Source organism: Metarhizium robertsii, assembly GCF_000187425.2.
Source record: "Metarhizium robertsii ARSEF 23 chromosome Unknown MAA_Scf_9, whole genome shotgun sequence".
NCBI classification, from domain to species: Eukaryota; Fungi; Ascomycota; class Sordariomycetes; order Hypocreales; family Clavicipitaceae; genus Metarhizium; species Metarhizium robertsii.
The window spans coordinates 461,540-482,862 of record NW_011942237.1 but is presented as its reverse complement, the minus strand read 5'-3'; the positions used below and the strand labels follow the sequence as shown (position 1 = coordinate 482,862).

General features: G+C 51.8%; 8 protein-coding genes across 8 annotated transcripts; 3 read left to right on the top strand and 5 right to left on the bottom strand.

Annotated features, from left to right (window-relative positions):
- Window positions 1–578: 578 nt before the first annotated feature.
- Window positions 579–4,601, top strand: MAA_01479 (P-type ATPase-like protein; the record flags this gene model as incomplete). Its single annotated transcript, XM_007819477.2, has 3 exons — window positions 579–3,953; window positions 4,012–4,421; window positions 4,484–4,601. 3 exons carry the CDS (start codon window positions 579–581, stop codon window positions 4,599–4,601), a joined length of 3,903 nt encoding a protein of 1,300 aa, XP_007817668.2.
- A 201-nt stretch (window positions 4,602–4,802) lies between these two features.
- Window positions 4,803–6,029, bottom strand: MAA_01480 (cytochrome c mitochondrial import factor; the record flags this gene model as incomplete). Its single annotated transcript, XM_007819478.1, has 1 exon — window positions 4,803–6,029. The coding sequence occupies one exon, from the start codon at window positions 6,027–6,029 to the stop codon at window positions 4,803–4,805; it is 1,227 nt and encodes a 408-aa protein (XP_007817669.1).
- A 342-nt stretch (window positions 6,030–6,371) lies between these two features.
- On the bottom strand, window positions 6,372–7,518 carry MAA_11541 (Fungal transcriptional regulatory protein; the record flags this gene model as incomplete). The annotated part of the gene is made up of 2 exons (XM_011413536.1): window positions 6,372–7,088; window positions 7,192–7,518. The coding sequence occupies 2 exons, from the start codon at window positions 7,516–7,518 to the stop codon at window positions 6,372–6,374; spliced, it is 1,044 nt and encodes a 347-aa protein (XP_011411838.1).
- A 439-nt stretch (window positions 7,519–7,957) lies between these two features.
- On the bottom strand, window positions 7,958–10,273 carry MAA_01481 (transmembrane amino acid transporter protein; the record flags this gene model as incomplete). Its single annotated transcript, XM_007819479.1, has 2 exons — window positions 7,958–8,128; window positions 8,186–10,273. The coding sequence occupies 2 exons, from the start codon at window positions 10,271–10,273 to the stop codon at window positions 7,958–7,960; spliced, it is 2,259 nt and encodes a 752-aa protein (XP_007817670.1).
- A 539-nt stretch (window positions 10,274–10,812) lies between these two features.
- MAA_11540 (transcription initiation factor TFIIA, small subunit) lies at window positions 10,813–11,085 on the bottom strand (the record flags this gene model as incomplete). The annotated part of the gene is made up of 1 exon (XM_011413535.1): window positions 10,813–11,085. The coding sequence occupies one exon, from the start codon at window positions 11,083–11,085 to the stop codon at window positions 10,813–10,815; it is 273 nt and encodes a 90-aa protein (XP_011411837.1).
- Window positions 11,086–12,698: 1,613 nt separating this feature from the next.
- MAA_01482 (solute carrier family 12 protein) lies at window positions 12,699–16,801 on the top strand (the record flags this gene model as incomplete). Its single annotated transcript, XM_007819480.1, has 5 exons — window positions 12,699–12,879; window positions 12,936–13,473; window positions 13,525–13,972; window positions 14,022–15,030; window positions 15,093–16,801. 5 exons carry the CDS (start codon window positions 12,699–12,701, stop codon window positions 16,799–16,801), a joined length of 3,885 nt encoding a protein of 1,294 aa, XP_007817671.1.
- A 2,390-nt stretch (window positions 16,802–19,191) lies between these two features.
- Window positions 19,192–20,310, bottom strand: MAA_01483 (CobW domain containing protein; the record flags this gene model as incomplete). The annotated part of the gene is made up of 1 exon (XM_007819481.1): window positions 19,192–20,310. The coding sequence occupies one exon, from the start codon at window positions 20,308–20,310 to the stop codon at window positions 19,192–19,194; it is 1,119 nt and encodes a 372-aa protein (XP_007817672.1).
- Window positions 20,311–20,679: 369 nt separating this feature from the next.
- Window positions 20,680–21,049, top strand: MAA_01484 (uncharacterized protein; the record flags this gene model as incomplete). Its single annotated transcript, XM_007819482.1, has 2 exons — window positions 20,680–20,800; window positions 20,862–21,049. 2 exons carry the CDS (start codon window positions 20,680–20,682, stop codon window positions 21,047–21,049), a joined length of 309 nt encoding a protein of 102 aa, XP_007817673.1.
- Window positions 21,050–21,323: the final 274 nt, after the last annotated feature.

Here is a 21,323-nt window from a genome sequence, read left to right as displayed (position 1 = left end):
TCTGTTAACCCGAGGTCGGTCAACCATGTAGGGTAGCTAAGGTTGTCCATAAAGTTCCACTCTAGCTCAAAGATTGCATTGTACGGAGTAGCTAAAGAGTCCCTAATAGCGCCCGAGTGTCAGCCACCCAGACAGGGCAGGTACCTCGCACTGTCCACCTCCATTGACGTCCAACCAGACGTTGAAGCTAAAATTGAACCCCTGGCGTCCGCAGCTTGGACACATGTCAACTGGTACCAGAGGCAGGTTACGTATACGTAGCTTAAAACAGCTCAGACGACTCTATTTCCTCCTCCTCTACATCGCACATTGTCGCCTGAATCACTGCAGACTGGCACTCGCTTAACCATTCCCTTCTCATTTGCAGACAATGCGCCAAGAATCTTACGGTAGTTTTTCTTGATCAGCAGTTTCGACCCCTCCGCGTCTGACAGGATAAACTCGCGCCTCGCCGCGCAGCATGATCATTCGAGCAGCACTGAAGACGCCAGCGCATCACGCACAGTTCGCAAAACTTATACATACAAGAAGCCCCAGCAGATTTCTGTTGAACTTTGGGCTGGAAACTTTGATGCGGAATGCCTTCGACACCCCCGTACAGACCACCCGAGCTCCCCGAATCTCCCACGCATGACTCCGACTCCGACCTAGATCTCGACGTCCACGAGCTGGACCCCATCTCGACGGAGAACATCAGAGGATCAAATCGAGGCCAATCCTCCGGTTCATCTGAATCAAGGCCGTCAAGAATAGCTCTCCGGAACTTGCGTATGGGAGGCTTGCGGCGTGCTAACAAACGCGGCGGCCGCGGATATGGCGAACTCGGCCAGAATCGAGACGACTTCGACGAACATACTCGTAGGCTGCTAGATGAGCATGATGGAGCTGGAGGCAGCCATGCCGACGATGACGCTCCTCTTCTTGGCGGCCATCAGAAGCCTCACAGTCGGCGACTGTCCATGTCTAGCATACGGCTCCCCAGCTTCTTGTCTGGAAACAAGCCCCCCCAATATGGGGACGATGACGCCGTAGATGAGCAAGATGAGGATGATCCTTCGGCTTCAAGACATGTCGCTGTTGGATCTATTCAGTCAACCCGATTCCCGGCCAATATCGTTTCCAATGCTAAATATACAGCGCTAACCTTTCTTCCCGTTACACTGTATAATGAATTTTCTTTCTTCTTTAACATGTACTTTCTTTTAGTCGCCTTGTCGCAAGCAATCCCCGCTCTTCGAATTGGTTATTTGTCTACCTATATAGCGCCGCTTGCTTTTGTGCTTTGTATCACCATGGGGAAGGAGGCATACGACGACATTGAGAGGCGGCGGAGAGACAATGAGGCCAACTCCGAAGAATACCGAGTGCTGACGTTTTCTGACCCCGACTTACGACCTGCATCAGGTAAACTGCACCGTCGACCGCTTAAATCGGATTTATTGAATAAGAGGGGTTCAAGAAGGCAAAGGGAATCGCGACACGACTTAACCGATATTCAGGAGGAAGATAATGCCCACCACCCTTCGTCTTTCGTTCAAGAAGCGATGCGCAAGTCCAAGGATCTGAAAGTTGGCGACGTTCTCAAACTCAGCAAAGGACAACGAGTGCCGGCTGATGTAGTCATATTGCAATGCTACAATGTGGAGGGACCTACCTCATCCACCCCCACCAAGGAGCCATCGGAAGAGGAGACCCTCTTTGCTTTTAGCGAAAATGAGCCCGATGGAAAGGGCAAAGAGCCAGATATAGGGATACAGAAGGATGAGGGTGATGCCGGTGGAGGCTCTGGAGAGACTTTTATTAGAACCGATCAACTCGATGGTGAGACAGACTGGAAGCTGAGGCTGGCCTCGGCTCTGACGCAGAGTATCGCCCCGGAGGAGTTTGTGCGACTGAGAGTTATAGGAGGGAAGCCTGACAAGAAGGTTGGCGAGTTTGTGGGCACTATTGAACTGTTTCCAACGAGACAAGACGCGACGAGCCACTACTCGATGTTGAAGCATGACGGTAATTCGAAGTCGGCACCTCTGTCAATTGATAATACGGCTTGGGCCAACACAATCATTGCCTCTCAAGGAACCACCCTGGCAGTGATCTTGTATACTGGGCCACAGACAAGGTCTGCCTTGTCGACGTCCCCGTCTCGATCCAAGACTGGCCTTCTCGAATACGAAATCAATTCACTTACCAAGATCTTGTGCGCTCTCACCCTAGCATTGTCGGTGGTTCTTGTTGCTCTGGAAGGGTTCGAAAATACAACAGGGAACGTGTGGTACATTAAAATCATGCGCTTTTTGGTTTTGTTCTCAACTATTGTCCCTATTAGTTTGCGAGTCAACCTCGATATGGGCAAGAGTGCGTATTCAAGGTTCATTCAACGCGATCCGGGAATTCCAGGTGCTGTTGTACGAACCAGCACCATACCCGAAGATCTGGGAAGAATCGAGTATTTGCTCAGCGACAAAACAGGAACTTTAACGCAGAACGACATGGAGATGAAGAAAGTTCACGTCGGGACTGTATCTTATGCGAATGAGGCAATGGACGAGGTCAAATCATACGTTCGTCAAGCATTCCACATTCAGCCTACAACAGACCCAACGTCACGGACCGTCCTCATTACGCCATCCTCAACCTTCTCGAGTACTGTCAATGTGGGCGCTACTCGCACACGACGTGAGATTGGAGCACGCGTGCGGGACGTGGTTCTCGCTCTGGCGCTGTGCCACAATGTCACTCCTACCGTTGATAATGAGGATGGCAAAGAAATCACATCGTACCAGGCATCATCTCCCGATGAAATCGCCATTGTTAAATGGACAGAGTCGGTCGGGCTGAAGTTGGCATACCGCGACAGAAAGGGCATGACGCTTGAATCAACAGAAACAGGACGACCAGTGGTCCGTGTTCGTATTCTCGATGTGTTCCCATTTACATCTGATGGCAAGCGCATGGGGATCATTGTCCACTTCCACGACGACGTGAAGAATGTTAATCCAAGCCTGAGCTCTGGGGAGATTTGGTTCTATCAAAAGGGCGCTGACACAGTCATGGGCACGATAGTCGCCGCCAACGATTGGCTGGATGAGGAGACGGCCAATATGGCTAGAGAGGGATTGCGAACACTGGTTGTGGGTCGGAAGAAGCTGTCGTACCAGCAGTATCAAGAGTTCTCATCCAAGTACCAAGAGGCTTCCATGTCCATTGCAAATCGCGATGCCGGCATTCAACGCGTCGTATCGCACCACCTCGAAAATCATCTCGAACTGCTCGGCGTCACTGGTGTGGAGGACAAGTTACAAAAAGATGTCAAGCCGTCACTAGAGCTTCTTCGCAACGCTGGTATCAAGATTTGGATGTTGACGGGAGACAAGGTAGAAACAGCTCGTTGTGTGGCTGTCAGCTCCAAGCTGGTTGCACGCGGCCAGTACATCTACACCGTCGCCAAACTTAAGCGCAAGGACGGCGCTCAGGAACACCTCGATTTCCTGCGTGGCAAAACAGACGCATGCCTCCTTATTGACGGCGAAAGTCTTCAGCTCCTGATGACTCATTTCCGAATCGACTTTATTTCCATTGCCGTGCAGCTTCCCACTGTGGTAGCATGTCGATGCTCGCCCACACAAAAAGCTGAGGTTGCTAAGCTCATCAAGGAATACACCAAGAAGAGAGTCTGTTGCATCGGGGATGGAGGCAACGACGTATCGATGATTCAAGCAGCAGATGTGGGTGTCGGTATTGTCGGCAAGGAGGGTCGCCAGGCGAGTTTGGCTGCCGATTTCTCAATCGAACAATTTTATCATTTGGTCAAGCTCCTCGTGTGGCATGGGCGGAACAGTTATAAAAGGAGTGCTAAGCTGGCGCAGTTTGTTATCCATCGTGGTCTGATTATAGCAGTGTGTCAGACCATGTACAGTATTGCCAGGAAATTCGAACCTGAAGGCTTATACAAGGTGTGCATTATTTTTTCCCCCTCCATCTCTAATCTCGATACATGCTGACTCATCTCAGGACTGGCTTCTCGTCGGCTACGCAACCATCTACACCGCTGCTCCGGTTCTGTCCCTTGTTCTTGACAAGGACGTCGACGAAAACTTGGCCAATCTATACCCAGAGCTGTACAAGGAACTTACCGAGGGTCGATCCCTCTCATACCGCACCTTTTTTGTATGGGTCTTTGTGTCCATCTATCAAGGCGGTATGATCCAGGGCCTGTCGCAGATTCTGACCGAAGTAGACGGGCCGAAGATGGTGGCTGTGAGTTATACGGTGCTGGTGTTGAACGAGCTCATCATGGTTGCCATTGAGATCACCACGTGGCATCCGGTCATGATCTTGAGTATTCTGGGTACTTTTTTGGTATTTGTGGGCAGCATCCCGTTCTTGGGAGGATACTTTGATCTCGGTTTCGTCATTACTTGGTACGTTCCTGTGAAGCTCACTCCGTCGACGCCGTATGCTTGGGTTGCTAATGTGATTGAAGGGGCTTTGCGTGGCGCATCCTTTCTATTGGAGCGATATCCCTGATCCCTCCGTATGCAGGGAAACTCATCAGGAGGGCGATCAAGCCGCCATCGTACAGGAAAGTGCAGAATCGGTAGGTGACGTTGGTCCGCATTTGTGGCGTTGGGGTTTTGATGCATTAGCGGCATTGGGGCTTAATATACTCTTTGGCTTGACTTGCAGTGCTAGATTGACTCATGTTCTATAATGTACACATTGTATTCGACTTGTCTGTAGTTTGTTACGATGGCTACGTTGTATTTGAGGCGTCACATGTTGTCTGTTCAAGTGACGAATGATTACAGCTTCAAAACAAGCCAATCGTTTGCCAAGGCAGGATTCTTCCTCTGCAACACACCAGCAACACCGCCCACTGTCCCCTGCGTCAGTGTTCCCCCGATCCATTTCTTATCTCCAGCGTAATATGCAATGAATCCATCTGGGCCGGAAACCATGAGCAGATTCTTTCCGGGCCTATCAGCAGGAGAACACTGGCACTTGGTATCTGGGTCTTCAAACTCAGACGCGTGCACATGGAGGCATTGATCGTGGAGTTGGCATCCTGAACTAGGCAGTGCACGCCCACCACCAGCCAGAGCGTCTTTAATGTCTCTTTCCGTGAACCGTGTGCGTTCCTCGTCCACGGCTACGCGGATGGTAAGTCGTTGGCCGTACCTGGCCTTCATCCGCGCGAGCTGCTTCCCCATTGCGCTTGGCTCTTCCACCTCGGCCGTCAGCTCGGCCGGCGCAGCAGTGCTCCAAAAGTTCCACCAGGGCTTTGTAGAAGCACCCTGACGACATTGTTGAAGCTCTTCCCTTTTGCGCACAGCCCATAGCAGCTCTACGCTCGTGGTGGCGTCTCTCTCCAAAACGGCCCTGGCAACCTGCATGCCGGGAACTACACCGGTGCCCCCGGCAAGGAACACCACATTCTTCTGGTCTCCTAGCCTTTTCAACACATCGAATCCCTTGTGCGGTCCTCGGAGGTAGACGTCCCGCCCTACACCGAGCCTATTTAGATAGGTAGACATTTCTCCACCTCCTATAGCGCGAATGTAGAAGCTGAGGGTGCCATCTTTGGTGTTTTCCCCGTCTGTTGGCGGGAGAGGAGTGTAGTGCCGGGCGATTTGGACCTCGGGCTGCTTGAACTCGACCGACCAAAGTGGATACTTCCACTCTTGTGAACTGGGGAGCAAGTATGGCAGCGAAGGGTCGTGGTGGTGCGGTGAAATGGTGAAGATGGCCGAGGTGGGAGAGATGGGCTGGCGGGAGGTGATGGTGTAGGGGATGAATGAATCGCTGTTGAGGGTTTTGTGGCTCGTCGGCGCGAGGACGTAGTATGCCGCTGTGCCTATGAGTCCGATGGCGATGAAAATGGATGGAAATGCACGAGCTTCCTTGCGCGTGTGAGTGGTGCAGAGGAAGCGTTTGGGTATTCGTAATATTGGTGTGTGTGGTTGAATGGAGCTGTATTTGGGTGTCCATTTGCAAGAGGACCGCAGGATAATGCGGAAGTGCGCTGCCATGCTGTGAGAGGCAGCATGCAAGAGAGCAAGCTATTTCAGACCAAGAAAAGAAACGAGACGGTAATTTCTAACAGAAAAAAAGTCATTTGTACATCGTGTTGTCCTGTTGTACGGTTTTTTTTTGGTCGAAATCCAAGTGTGGACAGGTGAAGCTCGCGATATCGTCGGCGGTCACGTGCATTAATAAAGATGCAACACCAAACTGAGAAATGAAATATCCTGTATTTCATTCGAGTCACCCGATATTAGAGGAAGAGGATGGAAAAGTCTAATGTACAAATTCTACGGAGTAGTATACACGTCATTCTAACATCCCGAGCCTGCTGCATGATGCATCAGTGATCACAACCTCAATATCCTCCTCTTCGCATCTATTCCCCCTCTAAACATATCCTCCACCACATTCCCCCTCAAAATAGTCTCCTCCACCAAACCCTCCACATGCTTCGGTTCAACCCTCCCGTACCAAATCCCACATCCTGCAAGCGGATGCGGCCGGCCTCCTTGCAACTCATAACCAGGCGGAACATACACAATCACGTTTCCGGCAAATTTGTGTCCTCCAATATGGCTAATCAATCCCACTCTAGCAATGCTCTTTCCTGAAACGTCCCCCCCTATCCTCTCTGTATTTCCAAAGGCGAGGTTCACCTCCACCGGGGCAGTGACGACGTCAAAGTCCCGCAGTGCAAGTTTCTGTTCAAACTCGTCCCTCAAGACTGGTCCCATGATGCCGCATCTAGCGTCTCGCCCCCCATGACCGCAGATGAGAACCAACACATCCTTGACGTCCTGGACCCCCGGCAACAGGCCCTGGTAAGCCTCTTTGCGCGTCAGCCTGTCCCGGTGAACGGGGGACAGGCCGTCGTGGGCAGAGTGCAGCTTCTCCGGGAGCAAGAACCCCTTGGCAAGGGCCTCGACGCTGTCAAAAGAGATCCGGGGCAGGAAGGGGATGTACTTGAATGAGGGCAGGAGGTAGGCCGACGTGGAGTGAAGTTCGGAGCGAGGAGGTATGGAGGACGGGAAGGAGGAGTTGATGACGGATATGTTGTGGAAGGGCTGTATTTATTAGCGCCCATCACGCAGAAAGAGGTCCGGGTAAAGGGGAAAAATTGACAAGGACAATTTAAACGACGGTGAAGGCAGGTGAAAGGGCACTCACGTCACTATACCTCCCCCCTCGACCGAACAATTCCTTCAAGTCTGCCGCCAAATTGTCCCCGTCACACTCGTCCTCTATCCTCGACGTCCAGTCATCACGGCCCGTGCAAACGAGCACTTGTTCCGCATACCCCGAAATCACGCCATTCAAATTACTCTTGAAATCAATGTCTAAACCCTCAGGCATGGCGGGCGTAGCAGCGCATCCACATGTTGGAGATGGGCATGACGACACCGTGGGGAACGGAGGAGGTTGCCGCGTCGCAAATGATCGGGTGATCCAGAGGGGGGCGCGACGCGTTAGACGAGCGGGAGAGCGCAACGCCATGGGGATTGACATGATGGGGTGTTTGGGGACATTTGTGAAATTGAAGGTCGATGAGAGTGACGTTATATGTGATTGTCAGCAGTGGTCAGCTCGGTCTCCGAGCATCCCAGAGGTTGAATGATACAGATCGTCTCCACTGTCTTGTCATTCTCCACGGCCCACAGGCAACGCAGAAACGCATTGTACAACCAGCATACAATGACAAACCAGGAGAGTACACCGCAGAAAAAAAAAGAGAAAAAAAAAACCGCTTTGAATTCCGGCCCTGAGCCGCATGTTGTTGAATATCTACTCGTATCTACCATGTAATTCTAACCCTTACGGGCTCTGTATGCAATCTGTCCAAAAAGGCCCCAAAGTTGCCCATACTCAAAAGTCCCATCACAAATGCCCGAGGTAAACGCCTTCTCTTGCCTGCAGTATCCCATACACTTTGAGTCTACGGACCCTTTCGATCACAGTATCCTGGTCTCGGAGCCGCAGAAGCTGCCCAGCTCATGATAGTGAGTACAGTCGTGTATGCCATTGCGACGAAACCAAAGATGCATAAAACAATGTCGGAGATTCTCCACCACCGGGTTCGAGCAACGGCCTTATAATGCAAAAGGGGCTACGTGACGTTAATACTTGCGTAAAGAAATGGTGTTTATGGGAAAATTTCACTCACAGGATAAATGTATACCAGCGGAATACAGGCAAAGTTGCCAACCAAGGCGACAAACTTGTCGAGGTGGTTAGCACCTCCCCAGGCAATTGCAGAGCAGAGCATCACCATGAAAAATCGGAACACATTCTTCTTCCACTTGATCCAAGGATTATACTTGCCGCTACGGGTAAACAGCTCCGTTTCGATGATGCGAATTGCAGGGAAGATCTGTAGTGGCGTTGAGAGTAAAATGGCACAAGAATACAGCAACTGTACTCCATTGACAAACTTGTCGTCCTGTGGTAGGTTGAGCAGAACAACGGTCTCGGTCTTGGATCCATAGGCGGCATATGAAACAGCTCCCATGACCGTGAAAAGAACTGTAATGATAATCATGACGAGGAAGAGGACTCGAGGAAACTTTGTGGGATGCTTCATCGATTCCTGGATAGGGATGATAAGACCGATGCCTTCAAAAGTGAAAATGGCGGTTCCAATAAACAGTGTCCAGTCTTTTTGGTTGAACATGATGATGTCTGCCAGACCATTTGCGTTGAGGGTAATGATGTCGTAGTAAAAGAGGTACGCCAATCCAACCATGATGAATGCATCGGCGATGAGGGCTGTGAACCCCAGCTTTCCGATGTCACGTAGAAGGGAGAAAGGAAGGAATATGGCCGTCTGCATGAGAATAAGCAACGGGATGGTGATTGACGCCTTGCAGTCGGATACCGCATGAATAAAAGCCTGCAGGTTCTGGGCAGTAAACACAGTGTAAGCGGCCACGAAACCTATCTGGCTGATGACAATGGAGCTCAAAATCAGACCGCGCATCCACTTGCCGTACAATATGCCGCCCATGTCGCCAAACGAGCCCTCGACGTTTAGCCGCGTTGTCACTAGGAGAACAAAACAATAATAGCTAAGAATGCTCACAAACAACAACACAAGATTGCTGAAGAGCATCCCGCCGTTGAGGTAAGCTCGAGGCAGAAACAGGACACCTGTACCGACAAAAGACTTTAGTAACAGCAATGCTGCATTCATGGGACTGTTTTTGCCGCTGCCACCGCGGGCTTTTCTCTTCCGCTTCTTCTTGCCCAAGAGAGCGCTGTCTTCGGTCGGTTCCTCATCTCCGCCGCCGCGATCTTCTCCAGAGTCCCAAATCTCGTTTGGTCCCAAGTTCTCATCATCTTCCTCAAGTTCCTCGCCAGCAAAGTGGCCATAAATAGACAGGAATTCGAGGAAACTCGACGTGAACAACCTAGGTTGGTCAAGTGTTCCGGGAGAGCCGGCTCCACTGCTACCCAGCTCGGCGTGTTGTCCGCTCGGACTGAAAGCTCGCCTTCGTAGGTGATCACGCCTGAATCCGCCAGGAACCTTGATAGCGCTGATATCCGTGACTTCCTCCTCGGGTTCAGGTCGCACGTGGTCATAACTTTTGCTGCGATTGAGCTTGCTTTTTGCTTCTGCCTGCTCCGTCCACTTGTAAATACCGCGGGTAACGTCGCCGCCTTGTAGCTGTAAACTGGAGAATTCTTCTTCATTGACTTTGCCCGCCCCGACGTCTGTGGGTTGCTTGCCCTTGATAGTTCCCCTGGGAGACGACTCTTCTGAAGTAGGGTTCTCGGCATCACCAGGCTGCACCAAGTGTCGCTTTACGATTTCGTGGTCTTCATATGGACCAGTGGCGGAACCGGGGCCGAGGCGGGACCTTGAGTCCAAGGAGCCATAATGCGTAGGCGTGTCTGCTCGAGTGGGAAGGGCAGGAGATTGAGATGGCGGAGGAGGAGAGCTGATTCGAGCCGCGGGCGTACCGTGACGGGGCGGTGACTGTCCCAGAGAGTTTGAAAGAGCGGCGGCCAAGGCAGAAACACCAGGCCCTTGAGTAGAGCTTCCGCCGGTGAATGGAGCTTCGGTCGCTTGTAATGCATCACCTCCGGGAACGGGAGAAGCTCCTCGAACAAGTGGTGGCGTTGGGAGAACGGGCTCAGCAAGACGAGCAGTCAGCTCCTCTCGAGGAAGAGACGAAGAGAAGGACCGAGGCTGGCCAGGAAACGGCGATGACAGCCCCGGGTCCGGATTAAGAGTGTCCTTGGGCAAAGACATTTTGTCGGCAGAGTGCTCGGAAGGATTCGGATATGTTGAGTATTTGGTGGCGCGGGTTTCTTATTGTATCTCGCGCCAGGTGTTGCCTGTTTGTCAGTGAACAGCACGGAGGACGAAGGCGAGGAACGGGGTGGCAAGGCCGCCAGCAGAGGGGAGTTGTAAGGCCAAGTTATCGATGGCGCGTCTTGGACTGGGGAGGACGGAAATAAAGGGCTCGCAATAGTCGTGTCGTTGCCTCAGCTGACTGTGCCAATTGAGCCTCAGTCGAAAATGTGTTGGTGTGGTGGTGGCAGAGGATGACCGTCGTCGGCGTCTTGAAGGGGGTGGCGCGCGGGAAGCTGGGGTCTTTGAGAAGATTGAGAATGACTGGAGTGGGCGCGGAGAGATAGAGCCAGAGACCGGAGCTTAGTGGGGGGAGCAACAACGGGCCAGACTGACCTGACCAGTTGAGTCGACGCTTGTCGAACCGAACTGATATCAAGAGGCACCAGACTGGGCCCACACGGCCACAGCAGTCCCAGTGCCAGCAAACGTCGAGCTCAGGACCCTGGACCCTGGACCCTGGCCCTTGTCCTAGTGTCCAGACGTCGGCCAATGTTGATGGCCTCATTAATATCGACGTGATATCCCACTTGGCCTTTTTGTAGTTGACTCCTCTGGCAGCTCGCCAGTCCTCGAAGGTCGATGTCCCAAATGTCCAGTGCCTGTTTAGCAACATTTGCACTCTGAGAGCACTGTGCTGGGGCTGGACATCGGGACATTTCAATGTTTGATGAGTCAGCTGGTTCACTTTGCATTGCTCCGAAATCCATGACAACGGAGGGTCTTGACCGGACTGCATCATACATGAAGTACTCGGCTTCCGCTTTACACTCGGTGCACATGCAGCAGGTTCATCGGCATCCTGGCTGCATGGTAACCTACAAGTATGATGCCCAGCAGCGCAAAAGCCTATACGTGGTGCTTCGTTGCGGTGGCCCATCGCATCAACACAAAGATGCGGAGAGACTGAGTTTTGCCCCCCTCAGAGGATTGGCTGATGATAAGCTGGCAACCCGTATTGCAACCATTCGCCACGTTGAATGCAGACGACGCTCGATTTGTAACTATTGGCACGACATGGCCCCTTCGTCTATGCAGCTTTGGTATGACTGTCAAGCAACTCTGCATGTATCTTGGACTGTCACCTGCTATTATTCGAGAGACATCTGTCCATGGTCGAGTCCGGGGTATCGCATCTTGTAGCTCGCCAACAATGATTACTTGGGTAGCCATGGTCAGGCATGCCTCGAGTCTACCATGGCTTCACAAACCCTTGCCGGGACATCAGCAGGTGATGGAACATGAGACCAAACGCTGCTGTGGCTTGGAATGTGAGTGGCTGCATGAATCCGGGGGCGGCAAAATGATGCAACAGCTTGCTTAAACGGAGTGCACACCAATTTCTCATCACGACTGGACGGTCCGATTGCATCCGGCCGCGGGGGACGGGTCACATTGAACAGCAAGAGTACTTTGTCCTGGATCCTATTGGCGTTGGGATATTAATACCATCATAATGTAGGTCGGCAATTGATCCTTGTGGAGTACTCGGTGTTAACATTGATACGGGCGCCGGAGAGCACCAGGTAATCAACTACTAAGTACCAGACCTCAAGTGCTGCCGGGTCTCTCGGCATGGATCCTTCAACGTTCAATGTTCCAAACGATGTTGGCATCAATTGATGTCATCCAGGCCCGTCGACAGTATTCCGGCAGCTGTGCTTGTTTCATCTAGCGAGTTTAGGTCCCAAGTGCTCTGTAGTCCCGCGGGATTGTTCCACAGGTGACGGTTGGCCTGTACCAGTTGCCATACGAACATTGAACCGACATGGACATTCATGTGGACCATCAGCCCTCTGAGGCTCTGATGATCGCTGATGATTGACCGCCACGGTTGCGGCTGCCTTGGCGGTCGTCGCCGGCGAAGGCGCGCCCCAGGTCTGACGTAGGTGCACATGTGGGCGTTGCTCCGCCTGAACCATTCAATGTCTGGTTGACAACGGCTAATTGACCTCGCAATCCCGGCCGTCGTGAAACCACGGCGAATTGTGAATGAGGGCCAACCTCGGGTCATCTGCAGAGAGTCAGCGACAGACAACATCTCCGCGTTTCATGGCCTCTAGCTTTTATCAAACTCCCGACTCACCTTGCCAACATTGAAGCATCCCGCCGGAACAAGAGGGCGCGGCTGCATTTTCTTCTCGTTGAGAGTCTGGTTTGCAAATCATCGCCACACCGCCGAGGAGCTGGCATCAAGCAGAGCTTGTCATGTCTCCAAGTCACCGGCCGACAACGACCTGCGAGCACATGCTGCCGTGAAGGGCGCCATAGTGTGATAATCACATTGTTGCATTTCTCCTTCGTTTCCAAATACAAGCCCGCCATGCCTCCAACGCCCGACGACAAGGGTGACCCTCTGGCTTTGGCCATGGATGCGAGGAAGAGCTCCAAGCTGGGCTTGCTTTCTGGCGTGTACATTCCCGTATGCTTGAACATTATGAGCATTCTCATGTTTTTGCGGTTCGGCCTCATTCTGGGACAGGTTGGATTTCTGGGAATTTTGGGTATACCAACACCCTCCCTTTGTCTCTTGCAACACAGAATTATTGACCAAGCCTAGGACTGTTGGCCACTGCCTACTGTGTTGATCTCTTGACCACCTTGTCCCTGTCGGCTATTGCTTCCAATGGTGAGGTCAAGGGAGGCGGAGCATACTATCTGATCTCGAGATCCCTTGGTCCCGAATTCGGAGGCTCCATTGGAATCTTGTTCTTCTTAGCCCAAGCTCTCAACACTGCCATGAACATTGTTGGTTTGATCGACTGCATTCGCCTCAATGTTGGACCTGGCTTCCCAGGAGGATATTGGGCAGGATATGGCTTGCAGACGGCAGCATTGGTCACTTGCACCTGCATGTGTCTTTTGGGATCAGCTACTTTTTCAAAGGCGTCTAATTTATTGTTGGCTATATTGACGGTAGCTGTGCTCAGTGTTCCATTGTCTGCCATCTTCAAGGCCCCATTTCGAGACGACGACGCTGGCATTGTATACACGGGGCTCAGTCTCAATACTTTTGTCAACAATCTTCTGCCGAGTTCTTCCAAGCATGTCTATCGGGGATTGCCGACATTTCGAGACCTGTTTGGTATTTTGTTCCCGTACGCGCATATCCATTTCTCGGTGCATATCGCTATGCTAACTTCTCTCAGCGCCACGTCAGGCATCTTTGCTGGTGCGTCAATGTCTGGGGATTTGAAAAATCCAAGCAAGGCCATACCAAAAGGCACACTGTGGGCCATGTTAACAACCTTTGTTGTCTATTTTGTTGTGATTCTCTCCATGGCTTGCACCATCTCCCGGGATTCCTTCCTCGCAAACGACAACATCATCTCTCTGACGAACCTGTCAGCGCCAATCGTCCTCGCGGGGGAGTGTGCAGTGACCTTTTTCTCCGCCCTCATGGGCATCATAGGTTCTGCGAAATTGTTCCAGGCCTTGGCGCGAGACAAGCTACTGCCCGGACTGTCCATCTTTGGCAGAGGGACCAAGAAGGCCGATGAGCCTATCCTTGCTATCTTTCTCACATATGCCATTGCGCAAATTGCCCTTCTTGCGGATTTGAATCAGATTGCAACCTTCATCTCCATGGGTTATCAGGTGAGTGTTGGCGCGATGGACATGATGGTCGGTACTGACAACTTTTCAGATGACCTTTTTCGTTATGAATCTTGCTTGCTTTCTTCTCAAAATTGGGTCGGCCCCAAACTTTCGTCCCAGTTTCAAGTTCTTCAACTGGCAGACGGCCTGCATTGGTAGTCTTCTGTCTGCTGCCGCCATGTTCTTCATTGATGAGACCTACGCAGCAATTGCTATTTGTGTCCTCATTTTCGTGTTTCTACTGATCCATTACTTATGCCCGCCCAAGCGATGGGGCGATGTGTCCCAGAATCTCATCTACCATCAAGTGCGAAAGTACTTGCTGCGATTAAAGCCAGAACACATCAAGTTTTGGCGGCCACATATCATTCTGCTCATCAATAACCCCCGGCGCCAGACGCGGTTAATTCAATTTTGCAATTCCATGAAGAAGGGGTCTCTTTACATTCTGGGCCATGTTATCGTAACAGACGATTTCAACTCTGGCGTGCACGAGGCTCGGTTGCAGCAACAAGCCTGGACTCGATATATTTCCGAGTTTTCAAGGATCAAGGCCTTTGTTCAGCTGACCATGTCCCCTTCGATTACTTGGGGGGTACGCAACTTGGTTCTGGCTGCTGGCCTTGGTGGCATGCGTCCGAATGTTGCTGTTTTGGGATTCTATAATATGGATGACCTGCGGAAATCAAACCCTGCGGTACCTATCCCGGATGTGCCTGCATCGCCATCTGACAAGATGAGACGCCCGTCAAAGTCGCAAGGCAAGGTCGCTAAGCGTAGGCGCGGAGATACGTCTGCACGACTACTTGAAGGGACACTGCCTACCGACGTTATTCGAACCGAAGACATGGTATCTCCCACCGATTACATGATCATATTAGAGGATCTTGCTTTGAAATACAGACTCAATGTTGCCATAGCCCATGGATTTGACAAGCTAGAGACGCCCCGACATGATGGGTCTAATTCCAAAAAGTACATCGATCTGTGGCCCATCCAAATGTCTGCTGAACTATCTTCAGATGGCAAGAATGTGCTTACGACGAACTTTGACACTTGTAAGTTCCCATCATGTTTCAATAGGAAAAAGAGAAAGTCTTGTACAGACTAACATTTACAGATACCCTTATCTTGCAACTGGGGCACATTTTGCGTAGCGTTCAAGCCTGGCGAAGGGCGTTTGCCCTACGTGTTTTGGTATTTGTAGAGTATGAGCATGAAGTCGAGGAGGAGAGTGCTAGAGTCAAAGCTCTCCTAGAGAAATTGCGAATTGATGCGCAAGTCCTCGTCTTCTACTTGGCCTCTGGCCATCTCAACACGTATGAACTTATTGTTAACGGAAACACCAATGATATTGATGCCGAAATCATTGTTTGCGAAGCCCTCAAGGATGAGGAATGGTGGGAGGACTTGCAGATACTTCGCACACAGACCGAAGAGCTTTCCTCGAGCGAAGAGCTTTCGCAACTGGCCCAGTTTTTGGACTCGACAAATGGGCGACCTGGTGCATATAATCCACACGACGATGCAGGGAATATGCGACGTCACAGTATGGCTGAATTTGTAGAAATGCACAGGAAGCCGGGCATCGCCACGCTCTCCAAACTCGGAGTCAGCATGGGAATTCACACTACCCATATCAATGAAGAAGTTCTGCATGAGCCCGAATCAGACACCGAATTTGATACAGACGTGGAGGGCTCTACTGACGATGAAGAATTCGAAGTAGGTTCTAGGGACCTTTTTTGGGGCTCGAGAGATGAATTGGGAAATCCAACACTGCGTCTATTGCTCCAATCTTCGCAGGACAGTGGTGCTGCAACGGAGCAGTCGCCAACAACGTCTGGGCGAGGAAGAAGGTTGGGAGCCATCGAGTCGAGCGCTCAAATCCCCTCATATGGCACTATGAATACGTCTCAGACGTTGGCAGACAATCCCGAATCCTCGGCAACATTGCATGTCCCTGAAGTTGCTGAAATCGTCGCGAGCCCACCAGAGGCAGAGACCAGCGTTAAGATCGACTCTTTCCCTATCTTGGATCCTCTTCAAGTTCCAAAATTTCCGCAGGATGGTTCTCGGCGATCACGCTCTATGAGCCCTTCGAGGGACGTCATTCGAGATGGAACCGTTACACCAACGAGACCGAACTTTTCGCGACAGTCATCTGCTGCTCGATTCTCTAGTCGACCAGTGCCTGAAACCAAGATTATCGCCGAAGGCGAAGGCTCCAAGATTAGTTTCGCGCCGGCTGCATCAAACCCCCCGACGCCACGAGCTGAACGACCAGCGTTTTCGAGACAATCCTCGCTCGGCAAGTTTTCTAGTCGTCCGTTGCCTGATACTAAAGTCAGCGGCGAAGAAGGCGCAAGAACAATTTCATTTGCACATCAGCCAGCATCTCAGCCACCGTCCCGAGCGCATTCGGGTTCCCACTCACGACATCACTCGAGACACGGCTCGCAATATTCTGTGCATTATCAGGACCCAGCCAACCTTGTTATCCCAGAGCGTTCTGAACCATCCGCAAGTCATGCACCAAAAAAGAGCACCGAGGCAGATGGCGGGTCAGCCACCTCGGGACACGGTGTTGCGCTCTCATTCAATGATTTGCCTAGTCGAGCGCAGCACTTGATTCTCAACGAACTCATGCGACAGCATTCCAAAGACACGGGCGTCTTGATGACAACGCTGCCCATTCCTTCAGAAGGCACTAGTCTTGACGAAATCTCTACAATCCAGTATCTTTCTGATGTTGAACTTCTCTGCAACGACCTGCCGCCTACGTTGATGGTACTCAGCAACAACATGACGGTCACAGTGAGTCTTTAGATCATTTGCGAATTGCGCCAACGCATTTGTTGCATACTTTTAGGATTTGCAGCTCTTTATTCTGGTTCTTTGTAATGTAGCAGAGCGCTGAGACACGATGCAAAGAAATTATTTTATTCCCCCTTTGTTAGACTAAAAATTGACGATATTCACTACAAGCATCCTTTGTTACCAGGTTTCACACCTCATACCTGCTCACTCACACCAATGACAAAGAATCAGCTTGGGAAAAGAAGAAAAAGAATGTTTTTTTTTAAAAAAAAAAAACACATCATAACACCCATTCACATTGATCGCCTTGGTTGACCTCCATTCCCCTTGTTCCCTCATTCGATGATGAAACAAAGAGCTCCTTGAAGGCCACATTTACATCTCCCCAAGGATAGCAGGTTAACGTGATTTTCTCTTCTCCTGCATCATGTCATCAAAATGCCTTCCAATACAGTATGGCCGCACTTCAACACTACGCACGAGCGCCCATCCTCTCCCAACCTCACAAGCCCGGTCAAAATGGTACTCGTCGACGACACAAATATGCAACCTACAGAGCAACCGCATCAGGGGATGTTTAATGAACAGGTGGAACCTGAGCAACATGATGGAGTGAATATTTTTTTGATGAAGCGGCGTGGGTCGAGTAGATATCGTGATGGTGGCAACACAGGCAAACCAGCAGAAGCACTCTTGGGACTGCCAACGGAGAGAGATTCCATGTGGGAAGATGATATCCCCTATTCGGGAAGGAATTCACAGTGTGATGAAGCACCGCAAGGAGACTTTTCTGAACAAGAGACGGCAAGCATCCCACCAGGTCTCGGCCAAAAACACCCTAGTTTCTCCCAGCGTCGGGGATTTCCACGGCATAAGACTTTTCCTGAAAGTGTTTACAACACGGCGCCACTTGGTACGGATCCCACATCGAAGGGACCGAGTAGGGAGTCCGCATTTAGTGTTGCGGGAGAATATAGCCCGCGTCCCATGTCAAGGCCAGTCGGGAAACCAGGGGCTCACTACAGCCTGGCTGACATGGACCAATTCGCCTCGCCGCCGGCTACGAATACCACATTCGCCAAGGGCATCAACAGTGCGTCGTATCGGTGTGCGCCGCTTCGGTACACCCGGCACAGCTCAAGTACAACAACCACGGACAGTGAATTAAGGTCGGATAGGGGACTGTCGCAGCGTACAAGCACGACGACGACCTGCAGTTCGAGTGTGCGGAACTCGGCTAGGAGGTCGAATAAAGGAACGAGACCGCCTTCTGCGGCGAGCCGAAGGGCCAGTTCACGAGCGTCTCAAGAGCGATATTATCCGAAGCCCAGAACCAGCAGAACTTCGGGGGGCAAGCAGATAGGCGGCTGGTCGACGTCGAGGAGGACATCGGATGAGAGCGAACCGATATCTCAAAAGAGGCCCCCGCCCCGAACGATAATTAGCAAATACAGTTTACCAGCAGCCGGGACCCTGCCCATGCACACATCGGGTGAACACTTGGGGATGGTTGAAATGGACAAGGGGTCGGTAAATGGGATGGAAAGCTTGTGTAGGAAATGCCTTGAATCTCACGAAGAAATAAAGAGAAAGGAAGAAGAGGAGAGAAGGGAAGAAAAAAAGAGAATTGGAGAAACAGACGCTCAAAAAGGCCGAACTTCAAAAGAGTTTCAAGAAGGGATTCGGCTGCTGGTTAAATTTGGGAAGTTGAGTAAGAAGCTGGGCGTTGGACACGAGACGGGGTGTATTCCCTCCAAAGAGAGATGTGCTGGACACGAGGTGAGATGTATGGGATACGGGAACAAATTTGCTGCACGCGAGGAGAGATGTGCTACACACCAGAAAGAAGATGCTAAACCCGGGGAGAGATGTGTTGGGGGAGAGAGAATATGCGTCGGACACGGAGAGAGGTGTTGGGGTTACCAGCAGAAGGTGTCAATGAGCAAGGAGGAAAAGGCCATTGCCAAATGGAGGGTAGCAGAGGGGCGAGATGGGTTTCCATATGGCTTGAGGATTGAGAATCTACCGCATGATTCGGTTGCTAGAATAACAAACCTAGGGTGGGTATAGAAGCTGATGAGAGAAATATGACCTGGAAGCACTATGGTTCGGTGCAGGGAAAGCGCGTCGTATTTATAATGTAGTATATTGGTGATGTATGGTGGACAAACCTTGGGCAGGGGGAATTTGTGTATTTTGTATTTTGTTTCGTTTCTTTTTTTTATTTTCCTTTTCTAATAATAAAACAAGATAATCAAGTGCTTTCAGCTTCGAATGATAAACAAACGCGCGTACGTAGAGTCGTAATCGTACCCATCGGCGTATCAAACCGGCCTTTCGTTTCTATGCAACGTATAACTCTAGCCCAGCCATGTCTATCATCACGTCTATCATCTAGTCTACAGGATGCGCTTGACGCTCAGCTCGCCCTTATTCACGCCCTCGGCCTCCAGATACCCACCGGCCTCCAGCTTCTTCCTCCACCTGTTGCCCTCGTGCCGTGCCAGAATGACAGTCATCCGCAGCGTCACGTCCCTGCTGGACGGGTGCTCCTGCTGCCCCTGCCCTACGGGCGTAAACGTCCACCGGCCAAACGCCCAGTTGAGAATGTACCGGCCGCCAGGGGGGCCTCCTGGCCGGGGCGCATCGGCATCCGAGTTCTCAGGAGCCGACGACAGCGTGGCGACGGCCTTGATGCGGTACACCTCGTCCTTCGGGGCGGCCCGCAGGAACGCGAGGAGCTTGGGGGTGGACGTGGCTGCCGAGGGGGCCGCGAGCTCAACCGACAGCACTTCGACTTCGTTCTGGTGGCTGTGGGAATGGCCGTTGGTCTGCCCGCCGTGATCGTGGTCGTGCTGCCCTCCGTTGACCCCGAGCTCCATGTCCGTCTCGGTCAAGTCCCTCGCCAGCCCGCCGTCCACGCCAAACACCAGATTCATGCCAACCCACCCCTTGTCGCTCTTGACCCTCGCCACGTCAACCTCCAGGTCGCCCACCCTGTCGACGCACTCCTCGTACCTGTCCTCCCCCGCCGTCTCCCACTTGTTGAACACAATCAGATCTGTGTAGCGCGCCTGAATCTTGGCCGTGTAGCTTGTGTCTTCGTACCCCTGCCAGTTCTCTACGTCGATTACGCTTATCACGCCGTCTAGTTGGTACCGCCCCGCGTCTCTCGCCAGGCGGTTCACTTCCAGCGCCAGCGTCGCGGGGAACGCTGAGCCACTGGTCTCGATGACGATGCGGTCGGGCGTGACTGTCCGGGCGAGTTCTTCCAGCGCGGGACCCAGCTGGCCCACGAGGTTGCAGCATATGCACCCGTTGAGCATCTCCTGCACGCCCGATATCGCCGAGGACGAGGCGAGTTGCGAATCGATTGCGAGGTCGCCGAATTCGTTCTTGAGGAGGGCTAGCTTGTAGGCTGGGTTCTTGGCGCGGAGTTGCGGCATGAGGTTGAGGATGAGGGTCGTTTTGCCGGAGCCGAGGAACCCGGTAATGATGGTGATTGGAATCGGCGCCATTTTCCCCAGCCAGCTAGAGACGACTCGTGTGGAAGAATCGCGGGTGACGGCGCGGGATTGCAGGGCGTGCGCTGCTTGTTAGATCGAATGCTTTTCTCTCCCCCCGAGATTGAAGGTTGGGAGATTCTGGCTGCTTATCTTATCAACCCCACGTTGTATCGAAGGCAGTTACTAGTTGTTACGGAGGAGAAAATGGGGGGTTGAAACGCCAACGGACTTGACGTCATGTAGTTGCATAGCCCGCCTTGTTACTCCGTATTGACCATTGATCGGGATATATGAATCAGTGTCACGCTCTTCATTTTGAATTACACTTTTCACACTCTCATTATTGTCATTGTAACTAAATAGTGAGTCTGCGTGCTCAAAATGGCGTCTAGTAACGACTCCAACGCTCAACAAGAGAATTTCAAGACCCAGCTAGACAAAGCGGCTGTGGACCAGCGAGAGCGAGACCAAGATCCAAAACCGAATCCGATCGTGGAAAAGAGTAGGCAATGTGTTCCCATACACCCCTCTAGTTGACTTTAAAAGTCACCTAACAAGTGCAGTTGCCGAGTTCATTCCGGCCGCAGGCAAGGTTCTGGCGCCCAAAGAGAAGTCGCCTGGAGAAGAACGGGAGGACATCCCTGGTCCGCCCGACAGGCCTCATCACGACCACAAGATTGAAGAATTTGTTCGAGACCAGCATCGGAGCAAGATGCCAGGAGGCGATTTGAGTGCAGTAGCGCAGGATTGATTAGCGTGCAGCTAGAGCAAATGTACGAGCACCGTCATCCATCACGCCTCTCCAAGACATGAATCTCAGGTGTTCAATTGCAACGTCCATTTCGCATTTCCAAGAATCCGGCCCGGCCTTGATGCGATTTGGTTTCAAGACGCAAGCCCGAGTCCATGATATATAGCTTGGCCCAATCTCAGTCGCGTGTTCGCCAGCCGTCACGTCTACAAAAGAATCACTTTACTTTTCATCAAAGAGATGTCCCCCCTTCTTGGCATTGTTCCGCCTACTG